The sequence below is a fragment of the Chrysochloris asiatica genome, unplaced genomic scaffold (genome assembly GCF_000296735.1).
Source record: "Chrysochloris asiatica unplaced genomic scaffold, ChrAsi1.0 scaffold00039, whole genome shotgun sequence".
In the NCBI taxonomy this organism is placed as follows: Eukaryota; Metazoa; Chordata; class Mammalia; order Afrosoricida; family Chrysochloridae; genus Chrysochloris; species Chrysochloris asiatica.
Window position 1 is genome coordinate 6,256,949 of NW_006408557.1, and position 20,138 is coordinate 6,277,086.

Below are 20,138 nucleotides of genomic sequence, written 5' to 3' on the forward strand. Positions count from 1 at the left end.
TCAGACCGAAGTGCCCTCCTTTGAGCTGCTACCGTCCTGTTAACAGAAAAGGACACAGTGAGACAGAGACTGGGCCAGTGAACAACGAGAGCCACTTACCCCAAACCCAGACTGGTGACTCTTTACACTGGGGGGAGGGAGAGAGGCTCTAATCAATATCCCTCAATCTCCCTTTACTGGATTAGGACCTCCAAACCACTGCAGTCTCTTCACGGAGCTCAGCCCAGGGGCTGGAGGAGGGGCCTTGAGCAGGCTGTGGGGGTCACGGGTCCTCTTCCCACTAAGAAAGGCAGCGCTATGAGGGATGCCCCGCCTCCTGTCCAGGTCATCCCACCGCCCTGTGCTGTGTGTGCGAGGGCTCTGTGGGGTGGCAACCCTGGCTGGTGACACTCACTGCTCTGTCCACCTGCTCCTGCAGCTTCTTCACCGTGTCCTTCTCCTTGCTCAGCTGCTCCTGGCTCGTCTTCAGGAGCTCCTGCAACTTACTGGCTGCACGCCCCAGGTCACTGGTGAGCTTCTTCTCTTTCTCGAGTCTTTCCTGTGGCCAGAGAGTGGAAGGGGATCCGCCTGAGGCTGACCCCATCTCTGCAGGGGCCACAGGACAGGAGGGAGGGAGGGCGGCCTTTACAATTTTCCTTTGTGTCCCAAACAGGAGCTACCAGACACATGGCTACTTAACACTTGAAATTTGGTGAGTGTGGCTGGAGAACTAAAAACTTCATCATGTTCAATTTTAATCACCACATTTGCCTAGTGACAGCTATGCCCCCCACCCCTAAGGACTCCACCTATGGGAGGAGCCTCAAGACAAGCTCCTCACCTGGAAGCTGGTGTCCAGGAGGGCCCACAGCTCCCTGTATGACTCTCTGGGGCAAACCCAGCCTCTTGGGCAACCCCCATCTCACCTTCAGCTGTGTGGCCTCCTGTGCATCTGAAGACCCCAGGGAACTAGCAACGCGGAGTTTCTCCAACTCTTCCTGTAGTCGACATGCAGCCCTCTGAGCCTTGTCAGAGAGAAGGGGTGAGGAAGAAAGAGGTGAGGGGCGTGGAGTCTAGGGAGGGGCACCTCACAACCTGCAAGCCATGGGACACGGAAGAGAACACACACCCCTTCTCCCCTCACACCACCCCCCCCTTGGGTCCCTGGGAGCCTGACCTCCTCAAACTCGGTACTGAGCTGCTGCCGCTGTGTCTGCTCGCTGTCCAGGATGGCCTCTGTCCGCTCCAACTGTGCTTTTAGCTGTGTAGAAACAACATGGGAACCGGCTTGAAGGGGGCCCTCTTGTAGCCCAGGGCTCGGGCTGGCTGAGACCTGAGCCTGCCCTTCCTGCTTCTTTTGGCTGCCCTCTGGGTCGATGGAGCCTTAGCCCCTGGGGAAAGGTGCTGCCTTTCACCCCCAAAGGGCTATGATAGGTGGCTGGAGGCCTCCACCTATCAAGAGTGTCCCTGGAACAAAGGCCATCGATAGCTGCCCACAGGCCAAGTCCCCTTCCCTTTGCTGCAGAGGGCTAGCCCCCAACCTGCTCTTTCTGTGAACTTGGCCAAAGTTGCGCAGAGCCAGTGATTAGTAAGAAGGGAGGTCCTGAGCCTGCATCGCAATGGGGGGAGGGGGAGGCCAGCCCAACAGATGGTTAGTGACAGACATCTGGGTCAGCTCGATAGGGTCCTGATCAGCTGGGTGGGCAGCCAGGGACCCTGCTACTTCACCATCCTCTACATGGCTCTGCATCTCACTCAACTGCTGCCTGACCTGAAACAGGGAAGGTGGGTTTGTGCAAAGACATGGCTGGTGACGTCCACCCACCTCGCAGCACAGGACCCTGCTTGGGACGGTTTCTGCTGCCCACATGAGGGGCCCTGAGGGGGCCTGGCTTGGTAGTTGTGACCTATGTCCCTGATCCCACCCACCATGCAGGGTCACTGGGGCAGCGTCGAGTGCCCCCATTCAAGTGTGCTTACCAGGGCAAGCTCATCACTTTGCTTCTGGGCTTCACTCTTGGCCGTGTCCAGATGAGACTGAGATTCTACTAAGAGTTGCTTCAACTGGGAAGAAAAGAGAGCCCAGTGGAAGGGAAAAGAGAACCGAGAAAGCCAGTTAACTGGAGTCAGCATCCACATGTAGTCAGTCTATGCATCGGCCCCATCAAGGGCCCGAAAACTACGCCAGAGACAGGGTCAAGAGGGGGCGTTTGTCTTCAAGCTGGGCTGTCTTTATGAAGGCCTGGGATGGGTACAGCCACTGCAACCTCCATTCGGCCCCACATAAATGTTTTAATTGTCTCTTGCAAAACAAGTCTAAAAGCCTGAGATTAAATCAGTATTGTCGGCTTCAGGTTTGTGCTTTTCTGCTTCAAAAGGGTAAAGCCATGTGCTGCCCTAGATGCAGTGTTACCGAGCCAGGGGAGTATCCGGCTGAGGAGGATGTGGAGTGTCTCTGTTTAGGACGCCCCTTTTGAGGTCATGGCCTCAGGTCCACCAGCCCCAGGCTAGGGCTCACTAGGATGGGTGGGGACACAAGCCCTGGAGAAGCACACTCACCCCAGCCACCTCCTTGGCATAGTTCTGACACTCGGCACTGGCTGCTGCCATGTGCTTCTCCAGTTCTGCCTCCAAATTCGAGGTGTGCTCCCGAACCTAGAGAGACGTGCAAACCCATGTACAAGCATGTGTGCACACAAAGCACACGTCGGCACCAACTTGACAGGGGCCTCAAGTCTAGCCTGACCCAGAGAGGAGATCCACAAGACATAACTTAATGCAAATGAAGCCCAAGACCCTATGCCCTCAGAACTTAGTGTGGGAGGTATGTGCGGACTGGGATGAAGGGGAGTCCTCCTCTAATGGGCACTAGAACCAGGTCTGGTTCAGGGACTCGAGCCCTGCATGTACCTGGTCAGAACTCTCCAGCTCTCCTCTCAGTCGCTCGATGAGTTCTTCGAGATGCTTCACTGTAACATGGGACTAGAAAGAGAAAGGCCCATGAACACAGATCCTGGAGAGCTACAGTGTCTTTTCCCCAGCCATGCCCACTCTACCCACCACTGGCCACCCCAGCCTCACAGCCTCTTGCTGGGTCTGGGCAAGGGAACCAGCAGGTGATTGGGGGTCTGGCAGAAAGCGTGTGGACCCAGCGGCGGTCTTAGTGATATCTGAATCCTTAGGGTGGAAGATGTGCTTTCTATGCCCCAGTGTACTGTACGTGTTACTGGACTCTTGGGGGAAGTCAGGAAAAGGGTGAGGCCCTGGGTGCTGCGGGCCCTGGTGGCTGCCAGTACCTTCTGCAGTTCGTCCTCCGCGGTGCTCACTTTGGCTTTCCACACTTGCTCCTCCTCTTCAACGCTCTTCTGCAGGTCCTTGAGCATGCGCTCCTGCAGAGGGTTGGGGCACGAGGCGGGCACTGAGAGATGCTGACCTCTTCCCTACCCCCCAGTCCACTCCATCACACCATCTTCTAGCCCTTGCCCTGTCAGCTCTGTGCTGACCCACGGCTGCCAGTTACATGCGACCAGAACAAAGCCATCAGGACTCTCTAACTGCTGGACTTTATCCCCAGATTAAGGTGCTAAGGGAGGTCACAGAACAAGGGTCCCATCCAACCCTCAGCCAGACACTCACACTTTTTAACCAAGTCTCTCCTGGAAACCAGTCCCACACCTTAGTAGCCACCCTTTACCGTACAGTTGAAGGAAACAGACCCAAAGAGGGGGAGACTTGCCCAGAGTCACCGAGAGACACTGCCCTTGGCTACCTGCCACCTTCTGGGTCCTCAATGCCCCCTCCACCCTGCAGCCCTGCTCACCGTCTCTGCCAGGATCGTGCGGTACTGGTCACACTCCGCCTGCAAGGTGCTCTGGGCATCCTCCGCCTCCCGAAGCCTAGAGGCTAGGTCCTGGCACAGGGAAGAGCAGAGTCTTGTTAGTCCAGGTTTCTTCCTGCCTGTTGAAGCAATTCTGGGCAGCCTCCCTGCTCACCGGGGAAGGCTCTGAGGGAGCCGATGGCCGTTTCTGCAGCTCGGAGCCCTTCTCTCGGAGCTCTTGCAGCCACTCTATGTAATTCTGCAATGGAAAGGGTGAAGTAAGGCCTGGAAGCATTGCTTGTGAAGGCCTGAGGTCCACGTGGTGAGGGAGTCCTGCTCCCTACCTGGTGCGATGTGGTGGCAAGCTCAGGCAGGAGCAACTGCAGCGTCTCCCTGGTGTGCATCTCAGTCAAGCGGAGCTGCTGTTCCGACTCCTCCTGTGGAAGGAGACAGGACACTCAGCACGACGTGGAGTAACAGCTGGGGTGCGTGGCGAGGACAACCCCAGGGGTGTGTATTTGAAAACCCATGTCTCCTTCCTCAGCGTTTCCAAGACAGGAGGAGTCAAAGAAGGAGACAAGCTGAGGAGCTCACGGGTAGAATGGGTTGGGGGTGTTTCATAGCTTGTGCTAGGCCCCTAACAGACCAAGCTCTAAATGGGTAACACGGCAGTCCTGATGACAGGGATGTCTGTCTGCTCAGCTGCTCATCTGTCAAGTTGCATGTGTGACGGAGAAGGGGAGGTGCGGCGATCAGCCACTGAACAGAAATGGGGTGGGAAGGAGGCGGGGCAGTCAGCAGGCCCCCAGATCAGGAAAAGGAGAGTTTAAGTTGTGGGGTGGTTGTAAGGCCGGAGAAGAGGCCATCCCTCTCAGAGCTCCCTTCTCACACAGGAAGGGAGGAAAAAACAACATGCCCGCTCTGCAGGTGAAATTGGCTCTGGGGTCTGGGGATCATCCATGCCACTGGAGCTCAGATCCTGGAGGGTTGGCTGTTTCGGCCCAATGCAAACACAAGCCAAAGAATGACTGAGTGAAGTAGCCGGCAGAGCCCCCGCCCTACAGGGAGCTCCGGCTGTAGGCTTTACCAAACTTGCTTATCTCCAGCAAGTGGACCTGCTGCCAGTCATGACCATGAGTCGATGAGCTGTGACTAGGAATTCTAACCGGGACTGCTGGGGTTGACAGAGTGTTCTGGGCAGTGTGCTACAAAGATCACCCTGCACGGGCTGCATCTGTGAAGGGCCCTACCGTGCCTGGTAGTTCAGATGGTGCCCAGGGACCCCGTGACCTTAAAGGCCAGATCATCCCTGAGGTCACTCCTAGCTCATAGCTACAAGCACCCCCATCCGTCTCATCTTGGGCTCTGTATCTGATGAGGTCGCCTCACTTCCTGAAGGCATTCAAGAAGATCACAGCATGGTTCATGGCTTGGGAACACAGACATCCTGCAAGAGATGGACCTAGAGGGATGGACCTGGCTGTGAGGAACATTCCACGAGGAATGCGGACATGCTACCTGCTCAGGTGGGGCTCTTGAAGCTGCTGTTACTCAGCCTGGAGCAGTGCTTTCCAGAGGGTTCTACCACCTGGGGCTCTCCTGTACCTCAGCACTAGCCCCTACCGAGGCCTCACACCTTGGACTCACTGCAAAACATTCTCCTTCTGTGACATATTAAAGACGAATCACAGAATCCACAGGGCCAGCCAGCAAAGCTCCACCGGCTGTGCCCAACCCTGCCCCCTGGTGGCAGAGGCTAGGGGCACAAGTGCCATCCAGTGTGCAGTCTTTTTCATCTTTAGGCAAAGTAGATGGAAAGGAAGGAGGGAGGGAAGAAGTAGATGGAGGGAGGGGGACCCAGGCCCCCAGGTCTTCAGGTCTGGAATATAGGAGCAGGTATGTCTGAAGACAGACCTTGGCCAGGGTCAGCGAGCGCAGCTTCTCCTCACAGGTCCTCTCAGAAGCAGCCAGCGCCTCCATAGCCTTCCAGTTCTTTTCTCGGAGGTCCTGAGTTGGGGAGGGAGAGGAAAGGGGACATAGCAAGAAGCATCAGCACCTAAGGGATCATCAAGGACATGGTCCCACAAGCTGCCCTTCACTAGGCACATGCCCAATCCATTCTAAACCCGAAATCAAACCTGCTAAGGGACAAAATGTCCCCTCCCTGCTCCCCCTCCCCCTGCAATCGGCTCACGGCCTCTTAGGCAGCACATCCCACCAGGTCAGGGTGGCCCAATATGAGGTGGTCAGGACACACAGTGTGCAGAGGCCAGCTCCTCAGAGACACTGCTGGGTGAGGAAGGAAAACAGCCACAGCCCTGCCAGGCCACCAGAGCCAGGCTCACTGATAAAAACAGCCGAGGCAGGTTTCAGAGAAACCTTTTGGGTTATTTCAGGAAAACCAACTCCTCCTGGGCCTAGCCTCTGCCGAGTCCCTCCCGCAAAGGCCCTCTGCAGCAGTGTCCACACCGCCCCACCCCACCCCCGCACTGGACACTCACGTTGTTCTTCACCTTCTGCTGTTCAACAGCTTGATTGAGCTCGGTTGCCTCCTTCTCCAGAGATGACACTTTGGACTCCAGCTCATGGAGGCTGAAGGAAAAGTAGGTTCACTGCCCTGGTTCTGAGGCACTGCAGCTCCCACAGTTCTATCCCAACCCAGCAAGAGTCCCCCATGCAGAAGGAGCAGCACCCCAAGACTACCTCCACCAGGACCTACTGTCCAAGTCCACCTGGGGTGCACAAGCCACGCGAGCCAGCTCACCCCAGTGCTCTCTCCCCGCTCAGTCTAGAGCCCCAGGGCCCAGTCTACAGAACCCAATTCCCACCGGCTGCTGGGACAGGAGAGGTGGGTCCTGGGCGGCTCTTTCTTCCCAAGCACTGAGCATGCGCCTGCCCTGCCATCACAGGCCATGTGGCCGGCCTGTCTCCACAGCTGTGCTGACCCTCAGAAGGCTTCCCAGGCTAAGACGCATCACAGCACTGCTGTCCATACACCAGCGAGACCCTCAGCCCAAATCCACTCTTCTAAGACCCACGGGTTCTCCCTCCGTCTGTCCCTGGGCTGTGTGGGATCACCAGAAGTGAACCCAGCCTCTCGAGAGATCCTAGTCTTTGCTGCTTCCTTCAGGTCCAAGGAGCCAGTGGGTTGGGTCCACCTCTGTCCAGAAAGGGAAGGGGAGGGGTTAGAACTAACTAGCTCTAGTAGGGAACAAGCTTTCAGTGGACACTTCAATAGGTCACCTTCTGTATGTCACATTTAGAACACATGGGAAAGGTCCCAGGGACACATGAAACCTAAAGTCCAGAACTGGCCAATGCTGACCTGAGTCAAAGCAACTAGAGCCATTCTAAAGTGAGGGATAAAAATCCTTGCCCCAGAGGCAGGTTGCTCTGTGGGGGTGGGAGTAGAGGTGGGGAAGTACAGGGCTCTGTTCACCTTGCCAGGCAGCCAGCCCATACACCCCCACCCCGCCTCATCCATGTGCCCAACATCCTTTTAAAGTGCAGGTGGTGATACATCAGTGGGCCAGGAAATCAGTTAAGTGGAGTACCAGCACTTCCCATAAGCAAAAAATAATGGAAACCACAGGAGCAGGAAGTAAAGACTCTTTGATCTGTCCTTGTACATCTTACTGTGAGCCGCAGTCTAAGCTTTGTAGAAAGCTCCATTCTAAGCTCACTGACACTGCCTATGGCCACAATATAGCCTCACAAATCTTACCCTAAATGCAACTTGCATTTAGCCTTGAAGACAGTTGTTGCTTTCAGGCCCATATATGTTGCCGCCACAAAGCCCTACCTCATAACTTTCTCTCAAACCCTTCCAATATGAAACAACTCGCTTTCGGCCAGCAACCCCTATATTGAGAAAGAAGAAAGCCAAGCAAGCCAAGGCCGGGACCCGATTCCAAATGTCTGGGACCAGTTTACAAATTCCGAAGTAGAGGGATGACTTGTTTGGATAAGAAACAAAAACAAATTTACTCCAGACACATAAGCATAAAGCAAAAAAGCAAACCTGTGCTGCTCCCCATGAAACTCAATGATTCCAGTAACTTACTTTGTGGTCCAAGATCTCATCTTTAAAATTCGAGAGCAGAAACCCAAACCCCCAGCTACCACCCATAGAAACGCAGTCAGTCTAAGCTTTCCGGAGAACATTGAGCTAGAGAAGTCAGGCAGAGGGGCTGGGTCTTCCATGAGGCTCCTGGCCAGCCCACAACACAGGGCCAGAGACCACAGGACTGCGGTAGAAGGCCGCGCTGGAGCAGCAGAGTTGGTGATTCACTGGCTGGGGCAGCCAGAACGAGTCATCTGTGCAGGGTTGAGAGCCCACCATGCTCACCTTCTTCCTGGGCTGACTCGATGGACCCTCGGCCCTATGGGCACCTGCTCTAGGTAATGGCCCCAAGGACTCTAGCCAGACTTGTGGTCCCCACCCAGGTGTTGGCCCTGGCTCAGCCATACAGACAGTCCCGGACCACACCCACCTGGGGTCTGATGATCCCAAGGGGATGTGGGGAGTCTGGTCACAGGACAATTACCTCATGGGTACAGAAATACAACCCTGCCATCATGGCTCTAAATCACACCAATGTCCCAGCTCCTCTGTCCAATCCAAGAAAAAGTCTAGGCTACATCTCAAGTCTTCCATGCTGAGCTCTGTAACCACCTTTTCTGATTACTTTACTGACCTCAGTCCCTAAAACTCCTAGTCCTACCTGTAAGCACACAAAGAACGTTCTGACCTGCCAAAGCTTCCCCATCCAGAGACGGTGGGTGGCAGCCCCTCACCACCCTGCCCACAGATGGGTCCTGGCTGTCCGTCCTCCCACCAGGCCATTTCTTCTCTCTCAAATCACTGGAGGCAGGGAGACAGAAGGGGCCTCTAACACAGACCCTTCCAGCTGAGGGGAACCGACACCCACTAACAGTCCTGCCTCCCCAGCTTACCGGGCATGCTGCTGGTCGGCCTCTGCTCGGCTGGCCTGAAACACAAACACACAGCTCATTCACTCTTCACCCTGCACTCGGTACACAGCAGGTGAAGGGCAGACAGAGAAGGCCTGGCTGACCTGACTGTCGCGGGCTTGGCTGGCCTCCAGTAGGGCCTCGATGGACCGGATCCTCTTGGTGAGCTGTGCATTCTCAGCCCTGGCCTCTGTAAGCTGACCCTGGAGGCCACCCAGCTCCTCACACTTGCTCTTCACCTCTGCTTCCGAGGACTGCAGCTTGCTGTGCATCTCTATCACAGGAGGACGGGGGAGGGAGAGGGGTCAGCCTGCACAAGCCGCACTGTGCGTGCCTATGTGCTGGGGCTGAGACACAGCTGACTGGGGGTGTTGCCCCTCGGGCTCCATGCTCCACGACCCACTGGGGAAGAATGAAATGTCCTCTAACCCCATGGAGAACCAGACTAGACCAGAGACTGGCTCACAGTGGGGACCAGGGCAGGTGATGGCCAAATAGGCTGGCTCTACCTTCCCTGTCTGGTTCCTGCTCCTCTCCCCAGCCTTGTAGTGTCCATGGCCCCTTCCCTGTCTCCTCTCTGGTGTCCTTCTCCCAGGAGACCCCCATGTGTCTATGGCTCGGCAGCCTGCCTGCTTCTCTCCCTCCCTTCCAGTGACATGAATGAAGCAGCTTAGCCGGTGCTACTGAGTGTCCAGGCCCTCACCCTGCTTGCCTTCTCTGCCCTCACCACCAGGAAGGTCTTCTGGCTTCACATCCTGCCTATCTGGTAGTCACCTGGGCCAACCCCCATCATACCTTTGGCCTGGACAAGGGCTTCCTCCCTATCTCTTGGGTCTCCTACTCCTACAGTTCCCTCTACCCAGCACCAGTGTCCAAAGTGACAATGAGATGGCCTCATTCACTGCCCCAAGCCCTCCTGGCCCACTCACACCTACCCAGGCCTGTCTAGCTGACCCTACATTCTCACCACCTAACTCTTATGCAGATACCCCAAGTTCATCCCATCATGGAGCCCTGCACTGACTACCCCTCCTCCCCTGGTCCCTGCAGGATCTTAGCTTAGACTCCCTTCTAGCCCATCACTTAAAGGCCCACCTGGCCCATAGCCTGATTCTGCAAACTGAGCTTTACCAGAATAAAGCCAGGCCCACCCAGCCGCTCCAGGCTGGCTGTGGCTGCTTTTCAGCTACAGTGGCTGAGGAAGGGCAGCTGTGCAGAGATCGTGTGGCCCACCAAGCCCAAAAACATACCGTCTGGCTCTGCACACAGATAGCTGCCAACCCTGCTGAGCCCTGAATGACACTGCTATCACAGATCCATTTATCAGACCATGCCAGTATCCCTCTCCAGAGGGCTTCCCCGCTGAAACCTGTGAGTCCCTGGCGCCCAGGACCATGCTCCGCACATGACAGTCAGGAGACAGGTGCCCACCGGACGTGGAGTTGTCCCAGGCCCCCTCTTCCCACCTTGAAGCAAATGCACACAGGAGGACTACAGCACATGAATTCTTAAGCCGACTGAGACAGGAGGACCAGGGCGGTCCCAAGCAGCCAGTGATGGTCCCAACCCCACAGGCTCGGGGGCTTGGACGTGGTGCTTTCTGCTCCTCCACACCTCCTCCTCACTGATCAGGGTTGGCCCACTACACAGGTCCTGCGGACAGGGAGGGGCCTGGAGGGAGGCACCGAGAAGCATGCCCTCACCTGCCACCTTCTGCTGCTGCTCCTGGACCTTCTCCACATCTGCCTGGAGGCTGGCGTGGCTGCTCTGGGAGCGGCAGAGCTCCCGGCTGACCTCATCCAGGCGCTTCTGCAAGGTCTCCTCGCTGTCCTTGTGTGAGGCCTGGAGGGAGAGGGAGGAGCTATGAGGACAGATGGACAGGACAGGCTAGCGGAGGCTCCCCGCATGGCCATCCTCCGTCCAGGAGAGTCATGATCTCTCATCTGCTCAAGAAAGGACATCCTCCTGTCATAGTCAAGAGTCAGGAACTTCACCCAGTCACAACCTTTGCAATGAGTGAAGGTGGTAGCTAGGGATCCGCACTCACCGGTATTCATTTCCCAGTAATATCCTCAACTCCTTTCCCAGGAGGCAGGTTGGCCTGACAGGGGCCTCTTGCCTGTGTGCTACCGTTTATGCACACATGAGTATCACCCATAATTCAGATCATGCCAAATGGATGGCTGACTTGGCTTCTAGTATTACACAGGAGCCCTGATAGTGTAGTGGATTACTCACTGGGCTGTTAAATGCAGGGCCGGTGGTTTGAATCTACCAGCCACTCCACTGGAAAAAGATGAGGCTTTCTTCTCCCGTAGAAATTATAGCCTTAGAAACACTATATATAGAGAGGCACTGTAATTTGAAGAGCACACCACAACAATCACATGAAATTTCTGCCTAGCAGCCATTTTTGACCTACAAACAATAGCAGTTTCATATGCTTTGGCCTACTGCTGTGCTGACCCTGTACCTGCGTTCCAACAGCCTCACGGCCCTGTGGAGGCAGGCACAGTGTCAAGGGGTGGTCCTGGGTCTCAACCACAGCTCCAGTGAGCACTGCCACAAACTCTAACTGGCATTCTTCCCACCAAGTTTACGTAGGAGGATTGTCTGGGACAGGACCAGGTAAAAGACACCACGGAGGCCACCCCTCAGCCCCAGTGACATGCTGAAGTTATCCACACCCCAATTTTTACTCCCATTTAGGCCAACAACTTCTCAAGGAAAACTACAAAAACAGAGGCCTCCACCAGGTCATACAACCTCATGCCTGGTGATCACATCCACACAGGGCCACCATGGCAGAGGTAGGTCTAGGACATCAGAGCCACGTGCCCAAGGGTAGCCTCCCCGGGCTGCACAGTGGAAAACTCTGGGCCACTTGAGAGTGAACAATGCTTTCTGCATCAGAACATGGCAGAGGATCCGTGCACACTTCAAGGGAGGGAGAGACACACTCCGAGGGAGGAAACAGAGACAGAGGAACAGGGAGAACCACTCCAGAGGAGCCTACATCCCCTCCAGCTTGGCAACTCCTGCCCCACCACACACACAGGGACGGAGTAAACGGTGAGGACACTTGCAGCTGGCAACACTACCGACCAGCTGTTCCTTTGTGCCTGTTCCTCTTCCTTTAAGGGGCTCTGCTCAGACTTCAGGGAGTTGATACATGCATCACTCACCCATTCCTGATATAACTGAAAGCACTGGGCCACCAACAAGCAAACCAAAACAACAAAAGCCCACCCACCTCTAGAAGCAAAAACTAGAAAAAGAAGGAAGCTTTATGGGAAGGCGTGTGTGCGCGTCACAGGATAAGGAGGTGACCATTCCCTCACTGGAGGAGTGATGAGCATAAACCAATGACTGTCAACCCCAGAACAGGTGTATGCTGTGTGGGCCAGTCCAACTTTTATAAGATCTTCTAGGTTTCTACACTTCAGTTCCTAACACTGGAAAAACAAAGGCCCATGTCTTTCATGCTTTCAGCATATGCTTCTTTCCAGTGCGCCTGGCCAACCCAGAGACAGTATCACCCTCCCAATGGAAACCTCTGAGAGGACAATGCAAGATACCCCAAGGCCAGCATAGGAGGTGCCCCCACACCCTCCGGCCCCCAAGAACCAGCTCACAGCAAAGAAGCCTCAGTGTAACGAAAGACAGTCCTTCACACACAAAGAGTTTGCCTGTCTTCTAACACAGAGAGATGCTACCTAAAATCTGAATTTCCAAGTCTGACCAGGACATTTCTGGAACGAGACTTCTTAGAGCCACACTGATTGATGTCTTGTGTTGGCCCTGCCCTTAACTCTCAGTGTATACTAGCATGGTCACCCTACAATGCAGGGCTACTATACCACCCCAACATCACATCTTGAGTAACATTCTAGAAGGTGGCAGAGTGGGACCTAAACTGATACCAGAAGTTCTACTGCCAAGGCCAGGAGGGGCGACAGAGCTGCACACCCAACCTCTTCCCCTTCTCAGTCGGCCACTCTGAGTGGAGACTGTTCAGCCCCAAGCTGTGGACCCCTGACAGCCTGAGATAAGCAGGAGTGGCTCACTGGTGATGGGGCCAGGCCTCTATTTCCAACAGTCCCTTCTCAGATGACCCCACAGTATGAGGGCCGCAGTCTGGAGCCTGGAGCCCAGAGTATCAGCCCCGGCATGTCAGCCAGGCTACCTACCCCAGGAGCTCTGGGAGAGCCTATTTCACCACGACAAACCCCACCCCATCAGTTCTGACATTTCTTTTCAGTCCCCTGTACACACCCAAAATCAATGTCATCATATTGTGTTTGTCTCTCTCATCCTTTCCATGAGCGAGCCCCAGTGACCCCACACACTTACAGCCTGGCCTTGATGTCAAGCAGAAAAAGGGTAAAAGTCCCTCTGGTAGCCTGGCTTTCTTGTCACTCAGAAAAGCACGACAGTCCCTTACAGCCCAGCCAGCCTGCCTGACACAGGTCAGCTTGGGAAATGCAAATTCGTGAGGCCAGTGGTGGAAACAGGCCTGATGTTGTCTAGTGCCCTGTGAGGGGGATGTGACAGACCCCCATGCAAGAGTAAGAGCCCTGCACTTGCAGCCTTTGAGCTTCCGGCTGCTGTGATGGCTGCAGCATCCCCTGTACTGGGAGGAGTGTGGGAGGAAGAGAGCAGCTCTGGAGCTAACCCTGCCTGCTGTATAAACAGGGATAGCAGCATAACTTCTCTGTGCCTCCAGCTGCCTTCTGGGTAAATGAGAGGACATGACAGTGCCTAACCCACAGGGAAACAATGAGACTTCACTGAGGAGAAAGGCGCATTACCTTTAGTGACATCCGGTATAAACGAGGTCAATGCTGAAGGTACAAGGCCAGCCCTACCTTCATTCCGAGTCTTCCCAGTCATGGCTGAGAAGGGATGGACTGGTGGCCAGGCACAGGGCCACCAAGGTGGTCATCCTTGACTCACCTGCAGCTGCAGAATCTGCTTCTCAAAGGCAGTTGCCTTGGCTTCCAAAGTCTTCCGCTGTTGCTCTTCCTGGCGTGCGGCTTCAGATTTTTCCACCAGCTCCTTGCTGACCTTGCTGAGCTCCTGCCGGAGTTTGGCCAACTCTGCATTCTGCCTGCAAGACAGTCACCAGACCCAAGTGACGGATGGAAGAGAACTCGTGTCAGCTCAGGCCAGCCTGCAGACCTGCCTCTGGGCCAGGCCAGTGCTCTAAGCCCTTTCCCTAGGAAGTCCACCTTCACAAACAGATGCCCCAGTCAAAGAGGCATTCCCAACACCACTATGTGGGCCTGTGTGTGTGTTGCTAGAATCATCACATCTCTAGCCTAGAACATGCACCAGACCAAGTAAACGAGCCCTGGAGAGGCCCACGCCTCCTCAGAACATCAGTGCTGATCCAGGGACACTAAACAGGTCCAGGTCCTGTAGACAGATGGGGAGCCCAGAGGACTCTCTGCCTTCTTCTCTGAACAACACAGGGCCTGGGGCTAGGCCGCTCAAAGCAGGACTCTGGGGCACTCTGGAGATAGACCCTTCAATGCTGTGCTCCAGAAGCTAGAGAAAGCATGTCCACTGAAGCAAGAGATGGGCCACTCAACACCTGCCTCCTGGAGTGATGGCTTCTGGCATCACAGTGAAGGAGCCAGACCAGGGGAAAGGCGACAGGACTGCCTACCACACTGGACAGCCATGCCGGCCGAGCTGGAAAGCATAGGCCCTGGCGGCTATGCATGGCGGGCTGGGATGTGCAGAACCCTGCCACCTCCTCTTTGGACTTTTGTGTCCTCATCTGTGTCTCAGGGAAGGTACACTGAAGTCCTTGAGCTCAGGTATTTACACTCCAAAAACTCCAGACTGGCGCGTTCACACCATGGCCAGACTCGCAGCAACAGGTGGTGACGATGACGGACTGGGGGCCACTCCTGGACCCACATGGCTCTGCAACCCTGAGAGGGCCCAGAAAAAAATCTGTCCTGCTGCTGAATACTCCCACAGACTGACTGGAGGTCTCCAGTGAGAGGGAATTAGCCCTCAGCCCCACCCACTCCTGCTGCTCCTGGTAGCTGAGGAAAAGAGCAGCCCCAAATCTCAGCCAGCCAATGTGTCAGCACCTGGAAGAGACCCTAGATTTATTTCACATTGGGGAAGACACTGGATAAAACAGGTATGGGGCACAGATGTCCCTGCTCCCTGCTACGGTGGTCCACCCCAATGTCCACTAAAGGACTAGAGGGGAACTAGTACTCTCTGCTTTTCTCACCAAGAGAAGATGCTCCAGGGATAAGGCGGAGCCCCAGAAGTGGTTGCTGCAGGCATTCAGGTCAAGAGAAATCCCAGCACCATGAGTTGGGAGAAACTCAAGTGTTTCCTCCAGAAAAGGAACAGGAAGAAAGCAGAGCTGCCTGTCATTATGGGGTGGAGGGCGGCCTTGGGCTCTCAGTACTTTTGCTTCGAAATAATGCTTACTGCGAGGACACTGCTATCACCTGTATGTGCAGATGCCCCATCCCTTGAAGACAGGAGACCTCCTCATAGCAAGGCAGTGGAGAGTCAAGGCACCAGGCCCAGGACACGTCCCCACACTGTCAACAAGCTCTCATCTTAGACAACTGCACTGTCTCACATCAGGGACATGATGCAAACAGGTCTAGAGGGGACACCCACCCTGGCAGGATGGCAAGATGCCAGCGCCAACCACAGAGGGAACTAACCACACCCACATCTTGGAACAATGTGGGAAGCTATATCAAAGCTCACCCCCTTCACCTCCCACCTGCCCTCTCTGCACCACCAAGAAGACACTGGGCCCAAGTCAGAGTTCAAACCAGAGATGGAAGGTTCAGGATGGAGTCCAAGGGTGATTCCAAGGACCTCCTAAATTTAACTGTTCCTATCAATCAGGAGATCTGGGCTTACTTGCTCTCCACCTGGCTCGTAGCCTGGTTCAAGGCATCCCTCAGGATGGAGTTCTCCTGCTGCAGACGAGCTAGCTGAGTGTTAGGGCCATTTTCCAGCTGCTCCTGCAGACTCCGAACCTGAAAAGCCAGGAAAAATGTTATCAGTGTGGACCAGGTGAGGCATCTGCCTTCTAAAGGGAGTCAGCTTCGGGGCTGAGATCAGCAAGGACATAGGCCACACCTGGTTTCAGGAAGGCTTTACCTGCTCCATCTAGAGACTGGAAGGGTCCTACAATAAGAGTTCTGAGGACCACAAAGAGGTCCTGTGCCAGGGACCTGAGGGCAAAGTATGCCCCTGTACCAGGTCTCCCAGCCTGGCCCACCCATGTAATGAGCACAAGCCCAGGGCCTCACACGCCTCTGCCCACCTCTACCTCTGTGGTAGCCGGTTCAATGACACAGCTGCAACCCATGGCCTAAGCCAGAAAGAACAGAGGGCAGGTTGCAGAGACAAGAAGCAGGGTTCTGTTTAGAGGGCCATGCTGGAAATGCAACTGCCCAGTGCTGGCTTCTAGCCCGACACTGGAGTATCTCTCTGCAGCATTCAGGCCTCTTGGTTCACAGACCCTCCCTACCTCGACAGTCCTGCTCCAGCCTCCGCAGAAGGCTGAGATCCTGTCCACAGGAGACGTGAACCAGGCCAGCTGCCCTGTGATGTCTCTACACCTCCTGGATTGTTAACCTCAAGCACACACATGGAAGGAACGGGCTATCACATGGAGCAGCTGCTTGCCCCAATTCAACAGCACCCCAAGGCCCCGGCCCTATAACCCACCTTGCCCTGCAGCTGCTGCACCTCCTTCATGTGCTCGTGGTAGCTGGCCTGCATGCGGGCCTGCACTGCCGCGACCTCCTGCTCCCGTGCCACCAGCTGTTTTTTCACCTTGGCTTCCCCAGCTGTTGCCTTGGCCTTTTCCGCAGCTAGTTCCTGAGGTGAGAGGTGGGAGGGACAGGTAAAGAGCCGAGCATTGTCACTGGGAGTCAAGACAGGATTTTGGGGGGGGGGGGGGGAGCGGGCATCAACGTCATCAGATGGAATCAAGACCATCACCACAGGGCCGCAAGGAGGCTGGAGTTGCTGGAGGCGAGACCCGTGAGCTGAGTACTCAGACTGCATTCAGTAGACAGCATCTCAGAAGTTATGAGAGACTCCTGGGAAGCCCAGCTGGTGCCAACGAGGCCAGACCCAGTAATGCCAGGGCTCTCAGGGTGCTGGTGCATGCAGTATGTGAGGCGCATACTCCAGGGACCCACAGACCACTCTGTCCGAACAAGAAGGCCAAGAGCCCTGATGGTAGTGGGTGGGAGACATAGCAGGGCGTTAGTCCTGCCCAGCCCAGGGAAGGGATGCTATGATGCACACTGGATGCAAGGCCTGGGGACCAGCGCCGCAGGAAGGCAGAGGGCAGGCAGGAGGGCTGGTCTGTCACCCCAGAAAGAATGTGGGGTGACAACACAAACAAGGGTCTTTGGCATCATGAGTCCTGGAGTAGGGAGCTCCCTGTCTGCTCCTCCAGCCAGACTAGCAACAGCTTGGCAGGAATACTGTGGGCCCAGCTGGCACCAAGTCTCCCTTGAAAGTTAAGATGCTGCCCCCATCCTGGGCAGTGGACAAGTAGGAAGACCTCAGCCTCCCCAGGCAGAGCCCCCAGTCAAGGGCCAGAGCATCCTCCTGCCAGAGACAAGAGGTTGGGACCAGAGGCCAGGGGAGGTAAGGCTGTGCAATCTGAGATGTCACCAGCTGACAGAATGGCTCCGAGCACACAGCAAGCCCTAGGACCCCTGGGGAGCCACTGGCCCTGGACACAACTGTCCCTTTGAAAGGCCAACAAGAGCAGCCATGTCCAAGTTAAAGAACGCCTCATTAATCTGGAAGTGGGAGGGGCAGCTAACATTGTACTCACTCTGGACGATCCCCGGCTCCTTCCATCGTGAGAATTACCATCCCCATTTCAGAGACCCCCACACTGAGCCTTGGAGACAAGAAACATAACCAAGGCTGCTAGAAGTTGCAAGCTCCCAGGGCAGGGAAGTGGTGAGACCTTGTACCTTGGGTGTGTGTCTCCAGAATTCCCTCGGGACACAGGGAAGGACTTCAGAAGGATTGGGACCATGGAGGCCAGGTAGGGCAGTGGGGACAGCAGTCTCCACAAAAGAGCCAAGCAGACGTCACTTTCTTGGTTGGCCCCTCTTTGTTGGCTATCTCCGACCAGGGCTGTTTCTGGAAGTCAGCAGTCAGGGTGCAGGGCTCCAGGGAGCCCGTGCTCACACAGAGGGCAGCTAGTGAAACCTTTCACAGATCACCCTCCTGTCATCCTCTGCCGGCCACTCTGGCAGGTGCTGAGGTATCTGGGGATGCTTTTCCCTAGCCCAGAGCGGCCCATGTGCAGGGCTCAGGGTCCTAAGACAATCAGATATCAACAGAACTGTCTCTTCCTTTGTCCTGGGCTTTGTGAAAGGACAGAGGAAAAACCATTCTTCCCAGCCCTCCACGGCTTATTTTTCTTCCTCCTGCCTGTCAGAGTCTTAATTCAACTACAAGAGGCAGGCTCAGTGTTGTCACCTGTACCTAGGCTGAGTATAGGCCCTGCACAGTGTGAACTCCTGCCAACAGGGCAGCTACAGTAGGAAGGTCTAAACATGAACACCTCCTGCTCCCCCTACAGCACACCCTCCTTAACTTTCCCCTGGCTTAAAGCCTGATTCCCTCCAGAGCCCTGAGGTCTGGGTAGACAAGAATACGCAGGATGAGGTCTACCTGAGAGTCCTTCAGGACAGAGGCCCAAGAAGAAAGGGCCCCTAGATAAAGTGAGGGAGGACACCAGACCTTTGCCTGAAGCCTGGGAGGATCAGTATGCTGCTCTGCGGTGCCCAAGTCCACTGGTCCTTACTTACAGAGCTTTGACACACTCTGTCAGAGGTGTAATGAGTGTGGGGGCTGCGATCTGACAGATGGTGCCAAAGGTTCTCATGTTGGGTCACACTTTCAACCACAGACTCCCATAAAAACCCTCTTTGTCAACTACATAAACTGCTTTACAGGAATAAAGAAAACATGGGAGGGATGGGGCCCTGAAGATAAATCACAGATCCTTCGAACCTCACCAAACTGTGGAACTCGTAAGTTAAGAAGAACTTAAAACTTTTCCAGTAACTTATATTCTTACATAATGGTCCTCAACAGTGCTGGTCTAAGAGACACACGAATAAAACAAGTACATCAACTCTGCGTAGAATTCTCCAAGGGCTGCTGGGACCCGACTGTGCATAAAATCAGGACGCCGAGCAGAGGAAGTGCTATCTGCCTGAGCCATAATCATTCAGCCACTTACAAGGGAGGACACAGGAGGCTTCCTTTGGGCTGGGAACACAGCACCCTTGGTCCTCATGGCCACACGTGCTCCCAGGTGCCTGCTTTGGCAGGGCTACAGAGAGGTAAGGTGGGCAGAGGGTTTGCTCTCCAGAGGTTCGCAGTCTAACCTCAGAAATGCTAGGAGGGTGCTAAAAGTCTCCAAACAAGGGAGGTAGATCTGAATGTTCAAAGGTAAGGAAGAGGGACTCAGGGTGCAGCTGAGGTGAGGGGAGTAGGAAGAATAGAGGAGGGGGTGGTGTACAAGGAGTAGGCAGAGAGAGCCAGGCATGTGGCCCTTGGTCTGAAGGTAGGAGACACCAGCAGAGTTTAGAGAGAGTCCTCCTGGGACCAGACCTACATGCACAAGCCTGAGAGGACGCCCTGGAGTGAGGTGGAGGCAGGGCCAGAGGGCCGGTGAAGACTCCTCCTTGCCTGGGACCTGCTTACTGGGAGGACAGCAGGTGAACAAAGGGCTTCAGCCCAGGTGCCTCACAGCCCCTGCAGTTAGCAGCAGAAATTCTACTGCTCTGACTGGGGTAGAGGGAGCGGGGGCGGGCCTTGGGATACACTGGAGTTGATGAGGGTATCTAGTGGGATCAGCAGCCTTCCGTCCCAACGTGGAGGCAACAACAGGGAAGGGACAGGCTACTGCTACCACCAGAGGCTGCACCCATCTCCTCTGAACACCCCAAACCCACCCTAAACTAGGGGCAGGTATAAGTAGTAACAGCCAACTAGCTATGCACTCCTATCATATCTTCTTTCACTTGATTTTTATCCAGGGGTCACTGCATTCTCACTGGGATTTCTCTTTGATTAAGAGGGTACAGAAGAATAACTACTCAAAATAAGACCTCTTAACAAGTGGTGAGCTGGTCTGCAGGCTGTCAGGGCAGGGGTGGGCATCTGGTCTGATTTGGAGTATTTGCCAATTTCTGTAAACACCCTTTGTCAGAACTGACATCAAGCCCCAGCATGCTATTACTGAACATGGAGTTTGCAAGAGATGTGCAATTGATTCCACAAGCCAAGAGAGGGGCTCTGGCCAGCCCTGGACTCATAC

General features: G+C 55.1%; 1 protein-coding gene across 1 annotated transcript in view; it reads right to left on the bottom strand.

Moving 5' to 3' along the window:
- RRBP1 (ribosome binding protein 1) overlaps positions 1-20,138 on the bottom strand; it is a 42,520-nt gene continuing 22,382 nt past the window's right edge. Inside the window, exons 6-25 of the mRNA XM_006860630.1 lie at positions 16,499-16,651; positions 15,683-15,801; positions 13,727-13,880; positions 10,474-10,612; positions 8,866-9,044; positions 8,753-8,787; positions 6,298-6,388; positions 5,711-5,803; positions 4,141-4,233; positions 3,972-4,055; positions 3,800-3,889; positions 3,276-3,368; positions 2,890-2,961; positions 2,539-2,634; positions 1,960-2,043; positions 1,640-1,750; positions 1,157-1,240; positions 906-1,004; positions 389-538; positions 1-36 (exon numbers count right to left, since the gene is read on the bottom strand). Coding sequence (XP_006860692.1) covers positions 1-36; positions 389-538; positions 906-1,004; positions 1,157-1,240; positions 1,640-1,750; positions 1,960-2,043; positions 2,539-2,634; positions 2,890-2,961; positions 3,276-3,368; positions 3,800-3,889; positions 3,972-4,055; positions 4,141-4,233; positions 5,711-5,803; positions 6,298-6,388; positions 8,753-8,787; positions 8,866-9,044; positions 10,474-10,612; positions 13,727-13,880; positions 15,683-15,801; positions 16,499-16,651 — 2,055 coding nt within the window. The remainder of the gene's footprint in view (positions 37-388; positions 539-905; positions 1,005-1,156; positions 1,241-1,639; positions 1,751-1,959; positions 2,044-2,538; positions 2,635-2,889; positions 2,962-3,275; positions 3,369-3,799; positions 3,890-3,971; positions 4,056-4,140; positions 4,234-5,710; positions 5,804-6,297; positions 6,389-8,752; positions 8,788-8,865; positions 9,045-10,473; positions 10,613-13,726; positions 13,881-15,682; positions 15,802-16,498; positions 16,652-20,138) is intronic.